Here is an 11,310-nt window from a genome sequence, read left to right as displayed (position 1 = left end):
ATAATTTTATATATATATATATATATATATATATATATATATATATATATATATATATATATATATATATATATATATATATATATATATATATATATATATAACCAAGGTTATCTTACATTACCTAAGATTTTGAAGGGAATCACATTCCCTTTAAAATCCTATGTGGAGGGAATGTGACATTCCTTGGGAATGTTAGATTCCCTAAGATAATATGAACCAAACACCGAAATGTAAACTTCGGAATGTCACATTTCCTTGATTATGTTATGTAACGTGAACCAAACACCCATTATAGTATTTCTCGTCTTCATCATTATTATTATTTATTAGTAATAGTAGTAGTACATCGGAGAATCCAAAGAATAACATAGAGATAATAGATTGTCAACTACCAAATTTGGTTGATTGTAGACGTGAGAAATTAATGAAGCATTAAAGGATTTGACAGCAAATCTACTACGCAAGACTATTTTAAATGAGTTCTACGATGTATATACTTAAATTCTAGTCTCTTACTTCTAGATTTTTAATTTGACAAATAATAAATTATTTTTATTCCACTAAAAATATTTACATAAAAATTTGTAAGGATGAGTAAAAATTGAGAGTATAAAATGTGAGTCCACTGAATATTTTCCATTTTAAATGGAGAATAGAGTTGCCCATTCAACTTTGATGTGTGGATAATCATGTCATAAATTGGTGTAGTAGTGTAGTAGATTTTAGTAAAGTGACAACTATGATGTATTTAAAGAAGAATAAAGTATATTTTCAAAATAAATAAATAAATAAAGTATCAAGAGGCAATCTAATCAAGTTGATTAGATGATTAATTTGCTAATTATAAAGTTATAAGTTTGACTTTTTGTGAAAATTATATGCAGAGTATTAGTTTTCTTTATTTGGGTCATTTAGCTATAGACAATATAGATGTTTTACCTCCATATGGGTAACAGTAGGCTTTTTTGTAAATAAAAAAATAATGTATTTCCTTCGTCCTATTTTATGTGTCGGGTCGATTAATGAGGTTTTACTGGAGTTATTTTGAAATCAATTTTCATGGTATTACGGTTGGTATTAGTATATATGGAGTAAAATTTATAGGATAAATGGCATTTTTTGTCGTTCAGTGATACTCGTGGTATAGACTTAGTCATTGAGTTATATGTATAAATCTTTAACACTAAGTTATGCATAGAGTGGTAATTTTAGTCCTTGAATATCGACCAAATCAATCAATTTATTAAGTGACAAATTGGTAGCAGAAATAGTCCACGAGGGACTAAAATCGTCATTTCGTGCATATATAACTTAATTAAGGATTAAAGATAGTCATGCATATAAATCCGAGACTAAGTTTACACTACAAGTATAACTGAAAGGTCAAAAGTGTAATTTTTTTAAATTTATATATTTAAAAATTACATTTAAAAATACTATAAAAAAACGTAATAAGAAAATACTAAAGAAAGTAAGTAAAAAATAATAATAATAATAATAATAATAATAATAATAATAATAATAATAATAATAATAATTAATTTGATAGTAAAAGGACTGGTAAAATCACACAAGGAGAGTATCAAATTGTATGAAATATAGTATTTAACGACTAAATAATAATATACCTTCAAAGAAAAAAACGATTCAATAATTAAAATTTAAAAATTAAGTAGGCATCTCAAATTTCGATAGAAAGTTACTAAAAGAATTAACTATCTTGTCAAACAATCAATTAAGGTGACCACTTTGGTTATCTTCATACATGTTATACTCATGTGTGACTAAACTATCTATAAACATACCTTAACAATCAAATAAATAAATATCAAACACAATTATTAGTAAATATAATACTTAATAATGACCAATAATTTTTCAGTTTAATACTATATTAAAACGTGAGCATTAAAGAAATGTAAATTTGTGGTTTAAAATAAATAGAAAAATAAAATATTAAGAGTAAAAATATCAAAAATACACAGTGCATCTTCCAAAACTCGACATGCCAAAAATACAGAAGAAAAATATTAAATACTTCACTAAGATTATGAATTATATATATTAAACATATATATATATATATATATATATATATATATATATATATATATATATATATATATATATATATAATTATTTTCCAAAAATTGCTTTATCACTGCCGACGAGTGAGTTTAGCAAATCCAAAAATTGTAATTTTTCACTAGTCTTATTTTAGCATTTTTTTTTTTTTAGTACCTAATTTTGCTGTTTTTGAGTTTTAGTCTTTCATTTGATTTTTTTTTTTTTTTTTTTTTTTTTTTTTTTTTTTTTTTTTGTAATTAGTCTTTCATTTGATGTTTATGATAAGAGTTAATTTCAATCATTGACTATTGCTTCTTTTTCTTCTTCTTCTTTTGGTTCTAAGATTCAAATATATCATATTTAATTTTTTATTATAAAAAATGTCTCACCATTTAGTCCTTTTTTAATTCTACTTTATCAATTATTACATTATTTTTTTCACTTTTTATTCTCAGATTCGAATTTAGTTACTCCTCTATTAAAAATGTATTACTTTTAATTTTGAAGATATCACACTCAAAAGACTAGAAATGGTATGTTATCTTGTGAAGGGATCAAATATAAATAATTTTAAACTTGATCACTAGAAGACAAAATAGTTGTAAATTTGGTAAACTTGCCTCCTATATGGTGTCATTAATCACAATAAATCTAAGCATTTACGTAAAGATGTTGGGAATATATATTTGCGTGCAAGAATGGTTAAACGTATAACTAATCGCCTCAAAATGGGTGGAAAGTGCTGGAACGTGATTCTCGTATTTAAATGTCATTAATTTAATTTTTGTTAACATTTTATTAGTCTAACTCGTCACACACAATCATCTTTGAATAATAATTACAAATTCCTCGTCATTCCAAAAAAAAACATATAACTAACTAACAAATTGAAGATGTTTATAAATATGTACATTTTTTTATGCAAGTTCATATGTTTAGAGATTAGAATACAATGTTAAATAAACGGATCAAATTAAAAACTCGTGCACTTGTAATGATTCTAAAGTGCATTTTATGAGTTTTTAAGTTGCACTTTTGCATATATTAGTGATTATATTGTGTACAAATTTAAATTTTAGAAATTTATTTTTAAGTTGTATTTTTACATATCATAAAATTTGCTTTGTAGTTTTGCATGATGAATTTTAGAGTTTGTACATTCATACCTAGACATGAGTTTGCACTTGGGCATGAGTTTCCTTGAATACCTTTAATTAGCCATTAATTATGTTCTATTGTTTTGTTGTTACAACCAAAAAGGGTATCTCAAGTGATAAATGAATTTCTTTGTAGGAACAATTTCTGGGATAACCTGATTCCCCTCAGGCTAGCTCATGTGCTCCTCGGAACCCGAAAATCCCACAACACCTTGTGGTTTACAGACACACACACACACACACAAAAAAAAAAAAAAAAAAAAAAAAAAAAAAAAAAAAAAAAAAAAACGTTTTATACTAAAATCTCATACCATAAGCCAAAAAAAAAAAACTATATTGCATATTTCACTGGCATACCTAAGTAACAACATAAGTTGCATAATCATATAACATCTTAAACAACAAGATAAAGATAAACCTAAGAATTTCTTGACCCAACATAAATAAAAACCCATATTCTCACCAGAGAAAGACCAATCTGGCCAAAAGAACAAACCAGGGTGAAACTCAGTTTATACTAAAAAATGAAGAGACATGATGTTTTTTTTTTCTTTTCTGTTCTTTAATTTCTCGGGCGCTATTCTCTGTCAATGATAACCTGCTGAGAAGAGCGGGGAGTGGGTCGAGCAGATTGCTCAGAAGCAGTCGCGAGGCCCTGCAACATCCTCAGGATCTCAGAGGTGTCGTCGAGGTAATACTTCGCCTTGCTGGGCTTCTGCCCGACTGTGCAAGCGAACACTTCAGCAACCGGGGACAGCGATTCTTGAGCCACCGCACTCATTATCACCTCGAATATATCCTCGTCTGACCTGTCATCCCCGATGCACAGCACGAAATCGGGCACCATATCCTTCTGCTTCATCATCGCTAGCAGTCGTTCTGCCACGAGACCTTTGTTCACGCCCTGGAAGTTTTAATTTGTTCGAGAGTGAGTTACTTTACTACTTCGAGTCTTAGCCCGACTTAGATTCAAGCCATTGAGCATATAATAAACGCGTAGTCTCACTAAACAGTTTAAACGTTTCTCCAATTTGGTATCAGAGTTAAGGTTCAAAACAGGAAAAAGGGTCGAAATTAAAGTATAGGACTTATTGTGCTAACCTGAGGCTTAACCTCGACAATAAGCGGGCCACTCTTGACAGAAACAGGCTCGTTAGCAAGAACACTTTCGAGGTGATCTTGGAGCTCCTTGGCTTGACACGACCCAAAATCCCGATCTGCATATTGGTAATTCCAAACGAGGGCACTGTCCTTGGTCTCGATAAAAGAACCATCAGTTGTCTCCGTGTAGAGTCCCATTACGGGTTCAGCAATTTGCTTCCAGTAGAAATCTGGCACCGCAATAGAAGTTTCCCATTCTGCATTCCGACTTGGCCTGAAATAGGTACAACAATGATAGGAGAAACCATTTTTCGTAACACAAAGAGGAATATCATCAAAACCGAACTTAGTTTTTAACAACAGACACAAATGTTTTAACATATGCAAGAACAAACTAAAGCAACCTCTTGCCCCCCTGCCTAATCCAAGGCCTAAGAAAAGCACAAAATGCTCGTAATTATCTTGAACCTATGAGTTTTTGTTCCCGTTTTCAAACTCATAAATGAATCATACGATAATTTAAAGACAAGACTATGGCTTTCCCATTTTAGACTTCATTTAATGATTGCCTCGATTGTTCTGGTATCTAACCATCTCATCTTAACCCTTTCTCGGTATAGTCTTGATTATATATAGATAAACAAAATTTAATACTTATTTCAAATCTAAGACTCCAAATTCAGTACTAAAATGGCAGAAAAATGTGTAGTAGTGTTAAAGTTCGATGTACTTACCGAACAAAATATCCATGCTCGGCTGCAAGTCCCAAATTTTCACTTGAGGAAAACCATTGAGTTAAAGTCTGTCTGTCTTTTCCACTAACGAGGAAAACGACGTTCTTGGGATCCTTGCACAAGTTATTTAGGATACCAACAGCCTCGTCATTGGGACCCTTGCTGATAGAATTCGGGAGTGTCATAGCACCATCGTAGTCCAAAAGAATTGCCCGGTGTTTGGTCCTTTTGTAAGCAGACACAATATGCTCAACCGATAGCTTCCTGAAGCTAGGGTCCAAGGCGATTACTCGAAAGCCTAAGCCAAACCCGATACCCCAACACCTTCTCTTCACGTGATCCCCGCAGGCTCGGTCGAGGTCCTGCATAAAGCTATGTGCCCAATACGCGACGTCGTGAGTGCTCACATACTTGTAATGTTTCTCGTGCCTCATCTGTTTCTCGGGCTCGGAAACAACCAAAGCGGAATCCATTGCCTCAGCGACTGCATCGATATTCCACGGGTTGACTCTAATTGCACCACTAAGCGACGGGGAGCACCCGATGAACTCTGATACCACCAGCATGCTCTTTTTTGGCGTGGTCGGGTTTAGCCCCAAGGTCTCGTCCAGCCTATCGGTTCCTTGCCGACATATAACATACTCGTAAGGTATTAGATTCATTCCATCCCGAACTGCTGTGACAAGACAACACTCCGCTACTACATAGTAGGAAATTCGTTCATAGAACTGAAGAGGGGTATCGATTAGAATAACCGGCTCGTATCCCGCCTTTCCAAACTTCCGGTTTATGTTCTCGACAGTGGTATAGGTTTCAGACTGGACCTCCTGCACGTCTTTCCCTCGGCCCCGGGCCGGATTTGCAATTTGAACCAAAACAATTTTTCCTCTTAGAGCAGGATGTTGAATTAGGAATTGCTCAAAGGCTAGGAGTTTAAGGCTTATTCCTTTGAATATATCCATGTCATCGACCCCGAGCAACACTGTCTGGCCCCGGAATTTATCCCGAAGCTCAGCAACCCTAGCTTCAGTCTCGGGAAGGTCGAGCACGGACTGAAGTTGCCCCATATGGATCCCAACCGGCAAAATCTTGATGCTCACGGTGCGCCCATAGTACTCTAGCCCGATGTAGCCTCGTTTGGACTGATATGGTATCCCGAGCATTCGGCTACAACACGAAAGGAAATGCCGGGCATAATCGAAGGTATGAAAGCCAATGAGGTCGGAGTTGAGGAGAGCTCGAAGCAGCTCAGCTCGTACTGGTAGAGTTCGGTATATCTCTGAAGACGGGAATGGGCTATGGAGGAAGAATCCGAGCTTCACTCGGTTAAACCTCTTCCTCAGAAACGTGGGCAACACCATCAAATGGTAGTCATGAACCCACACGAAATCGTCATCGGGGCTTATCACTTCCATCACTTTATCCGCGAATATCTTGTTCACAGACACATACGCTTGCCACAGGTTACGGTCGAACCTGCCACCGAGATCCGGGGAGAGAGGAAGCATGTAATGGAACAAAGGCCACAGCTGCTGTTTACAAAAACCGTGGTAGAATTTGCTGAAGAGCTCGGGGGGAACGAAAGCCGGGACACATTTGAACGTCTCGAGCAACGTTTGTGCCACATCGTCTTGCTCGTTCGGGTCGATTATTTCTTCCTTGAGACAACCAACATAAATCACTTCCACATCTTCCCCGAGCCCATCTTTGAGCTGCAAGAGAAGAGAATCCTCGTCCCAACTAAAGTTCCACCCTTCTTCCCCATCCGTTCTCCTATGCGCCCGAAGTGGAAGCTGGTTCCCAACAATAATCATCCTCTCTTGAGAAATCGAGGAGGGAACATCCGACCCACCATTGCTTCTACTCTCGTCGTCGAGCTCAGATAACACCCCGGCTACAGTGGCAACCCGGGAGAGTTTCTTCCCCGCCCGCCCAAAAGTTAGGGATTCACCAGAAGCAAGGTCCAATAAGTTCGAGTATGACCTCGAAACCATTGTCGATTCACCACAATATATACACCTCTCGAAAATCAACAAAACCAGCAAGTGATAGAAATCAAACTCTGGGGAAAAATGGGAAACATCAACTGTTAAAAGAGAGCAGAATATAATAACACAAACTACTAAGAGTGAATACAAAAGTAGGAATTATTGGTCCCATTCAAGAAACACAATCATAACACAAACTACTAAGTGTGAATCCAGGACCCCTCACATAATTATTGCTTCTCACAATAATATAACAGAAATGATATGAATTCAAATTAACCACAGAATCTCCATGAAAACACAAATAATCATCAAGAACTAACAGAAATGATATGAATTCAAATTAACCACAGAATCTCCATGAAAACACAAATAATCATCAAAGCAATCCAGAAATTACAGAAGCCAGAAGACAAAATCCCTCTAAATATGTGATCAAACTTGAATTTAAAAGGAAAAGGATTTGAAGGAACCTGCAAAGAGGGATAAACACAACCTAACCCAAAGCTAAATCTAATCAGAGATTCAGAGAAAACAAGTGAGCATAAGAAAAATCACCTGAATAAATGACAAAATCAAGAAAACCCAAGCAGTAGATAATCCATCATTAAAGATGAGAAAAAGCAATAACCACTGAAATCGAAAGCTACCCAATCTTCCATCAAGAGCAGTAATGTCCAAGAGAGTGCGAGAGAATCCACTAGGCTAGTTACTAGTAAAAGCAACACTACAACTAATTCAAACAAATATTCTGAGGTTTCAACAAAGTGAATAAATTACTATACTGTTTGCCAGTGCTCGCACGTAGCAAAAACAAAGAACCCAAAATAATATAAATAAATAAAAATGACCAATCAGTAAGCAAACTACAGTAAATAAGAACCTTTGATAGTTTGAGAGAGAGCACAGCTTACCTCTCAAAGGCAGTGAAAGATGGCCATATAAATAAATAAAAATTTACCCAAAGATTCCCACTTTAAATATCTTAATACAAGATTCCCCACACCCTCTCTCTCCTCTCTCTCTCTATCTCTCTAGCAGCAACAATGGCATTATAAAAAAAATGACTTTTTCGAGTTTTTCCACTACCCAACAAAAGAGAACTGTTTTCGCTCCTTTATTTTTTCTTTTCAACAGAAATGGAAATGTTGGGCACATTTCGGGGGGGAAATGTGATTTTTCTCCTCCATCTCTCCACTCTTTGGCAAAATCTTGGAAAAAGGTGGAGTCTTTATGCAAAGAATGTGATCCTCACTCGTCAGAAAGACAAAAAACTATCACGCTATGAACGACACTCACAATCTGTCATTCTGTTCTGCGTTGTATGATTTGTGTGACGAGAGCAGAGAACAGATCACAGTGTGCTGCACTTCCTTGTCACCCTTTTATAAGTTTGGCGTGAACTCTAATGTGTCTAATTGTCTATGTCTATGTCATACTTGGTAAATTACTTCATTATTTATGCCCGTGCACATCTTGGGCAGTGACTGTGCGGTGTTCGATCACCCAAAACAAAATTTTATAAAGTTAAGTCATTTATCACGTATTAATTTGGTAACTATAAAATTATAAATTCGTCTCTTAAAGGGGTTTACTTATTGGTCTCCTTAATTCGAATCGGTCAGCTATAAACAACAAAAGCAGTGTTTATTAGTGGATCTTTCAAATAGTGATTTTAAGTTCCCTCAGCACTCTAACAAAAAAAAATAAAAAATTGCTTATTTGTTTAGTCATCTAAAAAAATTAAATTAAATTTAGTCTGCTTTAAATATTAGTCCTTAAATATTAACGGACTAATAACCAGTTTGGTTGGCATAAGTAGTCGTGTACTCTCATTCCTTAAGAAATGTTGGGAGTTCAAACTCTCTCTCGTATGAAAAAACTAATTTGACCAGCACTTTAATTTACCTCTTAATTGGGTCGGCTTAAAGGTGCCTACTCAGGACATCTTGTGATCATATATATATATATATATATATATATATATATATATATATATATAGGACTAAGTTTGTTTAAATTGGTAATCAATTCGGTCCATCATTTTACTTATAGTATTCAATTTTGGTTTCACTAGATTTTAGTACTTGATTCATAACATAAAATAAGCATTACATGTTAGCTCTCAACTTTGAAAATGGAACATTTAAAAAAAAAGTGTATATTACATCTTATTACATGATATGACATTTTGAATTAAAAATAGATTCAAAGTCAAACACTAAAGAGTAAAAATCAAAATCTAATATTATACATGAAAATGACCTTGTACTCGAAAAATAAATGTAAAATAAATTCTAAACTATATTATAATAACAAACTAATTATATCATAACGAAAGTTTAAATGATATCATAATTAAAATATAAAATACTTATTTATTACTAAGTGTAGAACTTTTTCTTCTTCATATTAGTATAATTTATTTATTTATACTCCTGTTTTTTTTTATTATTATTACAAGGGAAAGGGATACTCAAACTACTAATCGCCTCCACTAAGGTTCAAACCTATCGGGAACAGGCAAATACCATTGGACCACAAGGTCCTTGGTATTTATACTCCATTTGGAGTAGTACCTACCCGGAATTTCATTAACTTATTTATATCATTTCGCTTATTATACTTATCGCGTTTATTATTTATACTATATATGTGTATGTATGTGTATGACAAATAGAATAGAAAAATGATAAGTATTCACCAATTATAGAGAATAAAACATTTATTACCTCTTTATTTTCTTGAAAGGAAAAAAAAAATCAAATGAATAAAAAATAGGAATAATGTTCAAATTGGTCATTGAACGTAACCTGAAAATGCAATTAGGCCACTGAACGAAAAAAAAAAAAATTAAACAAGTGCAATTAGGCCACTGAACACTCCAAAAGTTTGCAATTTCACCTGATAGCATGTTATCATCAATTTTAGCAAGTTACTTGCTCACGTGTCAGCTGAGTTGGCATTTTTAATAATTTTTAAATAATTTTTAATAAGTTTTAATCATAATTTTTTTAAAAAAAAAAAAGAAAAAAAATGGTAACCTGCTATTTTTTATTTTTATTTTTTTATTAATTTATTTTTAAAATTTTTTAAAATTTATATTAGAATTAATTATTAAAATTTATTAAAAATTATTTAAAATGTCAACTCAGCTGCCACATAAGTAGTTAGCCCGCTAAAATTGTTGGTAACCTGCTATCTGGTGAAATTGAAAGTCTTAGTGGAGACTTCGGTTTTTTATAGGCTGTTTGAGAAAGTATAGAATAGAACATATATTACCTTGTAAAGAATTCATAATTTTATTTTTTTTACACTAATTCATGAGTATTAAAAAAAAAAAAAAAAAAAAAAAAAAAAAAAAAAAAAAAAAAAAAACTTCCCGTATCTAAAATGTTAATGAGGGTACATTTCCCACGTCAATGTAAAAAGCGTGTCACACACGCGATAATCATTGTGGGTTTCGGGCCCGGTGTAGGTCACAAAAACTACATGAACGGCAAACAAAAAAAAACGTTTTTAAAGACTTAAAACACTCAAAAAAAATAATTCCAAATTGAATTTTATTGATTGTAATTATAGGTGGTATGATTACACATCAATTATGTTGAATGAAAAACTCCCACTAATAATAAAGTAATAATTTGGAAAAATGTAATTTTATTTTTCTTTGTGATGAGTAAATTCTTCTCCGAAAATGTTGAATCCCCAACTAAGGAATCATGATCAGATAGGGCCAAATGCATTTATGAGTATGTAAATCATGGTCAAACAAAATCAAATGTCGGTACGCACAAGGAATCTACCCATCCACTTTAGACATAATCCTCACATTGTCACCAACGGGTTCAAACCTTTGTCTCTTCTTCCAAATATTGACTACTGAATTTATTAAGCTAAAAAAAAATTAGAAAATGACTTTTCCATGTTTTCTAGCTTAAAAAAAAAAAAACTTAGAAAATGACTTTTCCATGTTTTCTAGCTTTTAAAAATTAGATGAAAACATGTTTTTCCCTTTCAATTTTTATCCTCCATCTGATCACATTTTTTTTTTTATCTTTGCTTTTAGAGAATGATTTTTTTTTTCCATGTTTTCTAACTTTTAAAAATTAGATGAAAACATGTTTTTCCATTTCAACTTTTTTCCATCTTCCATCTAATCACATTTTTCATTTCTCTTGGTAGCCTTTCATTGTCTTTCTCTAATGATAAAAAGGATTTGTATTATTTAATATGTATTTTGTGATCAATATCATTATT

The 11,310-nt window shown here is 33.0% G+C and overlaps 1 protein-coding gene across 4 annotated transcripts; it reads right to left on the bottom strand.

Moving 5' to 3' along the window:
* Positions 1-3,546: 3,546 nt before the first annotated feature.
* On the bottom strand, positions 3,547-8,073 carry LOC109177153 (alpha,alpha-trehalose-phosphate synthase [UDP-forming] 5-like). 4 transcript variants are annotated; one of them, XM_019326459.1, is made up of 4 exons: positions 7,965-8,073; positions 5,063-7,124; positions 4,329-4,602; positions 3,547-4,131 (listed from the first exon to the last, which is right to left on the bottom strand). In XM_019326459.1, the coding sequence occupies exons 2-4, from the start codon at positions 7,054-7,056 to the stop codon at positions 3,805-3,807; spliced, it is 2,595 nt and encodes an 864-aa protein (XP_019182004.1). In that variant the 5' UTR covers positions 7,057-7,124; positions 7,965-8,073; the 3' UTR covers positions 3,547-3,804. The 4 variants fall into 4 exon arrangements, with proteins under 4 accessions (XP_019182004.1, XP_019182001.1, XP_019182003.1 ...); XM_019326456.1 differs by lacking the exon at positions 7,965-8,073 and adding an exon at positions 7,609-7,946; XM_019326458.1 differs by lacking the exon at positions 7,965-8,073 and adding an exon at positions 7,609-7,944 and having other exon boundaries at positions 5,063-7,148.
* Positions 8,074-11,310: the final 3,237 nt, after the last annotated feature.

The sequence above is a fragment of the Ipomoea nil genome, unplaced genomic scaffold, assembly GCF_001879475.1.
Source record: "Ipomoea nil cultivar Tokyo-kokei standard unplaced genomic scaffold, Asagao_1.1 scaffold0800, whole genome shotgun sequence".
Taxonomy (NCBI): domain Eukaryota; kingdom Viridiplantae; phylum Streptophyta; class Magnoliopsida; order Solanales; family Convolvulaceae; genus Ipomoea; species Ipomoea nil.
The sequence above is the reverse complement of the archived record's forward strand: the minus strand, read 5'-3'. Positions and strand labels throughout refer to the sequence as shown.

Coding starts and splice junctions, on each gene's coding strand:
- LOC109177153 (XM_019326459.1), bottom strand. CDS start 7,056: ATGGTTTCGAGGTCATACTCGAACTTATTGGACCTTGCTTCTGGTGAA. Junction 4,603..5,062: donor GAGCATGGATATTTTGTTCG/GTAAGTACATCG, acceptor TACCTATTTCAG/GCCAAGTCGGAATGCAGAAT. Junction 4,132..4,328: donor TTGTCGAGGTTAAGCCTCAG/GTTAGCACAATA, acceptor TAAAACTTCCAG/GGCGTGAACAAAGGTCTCGT.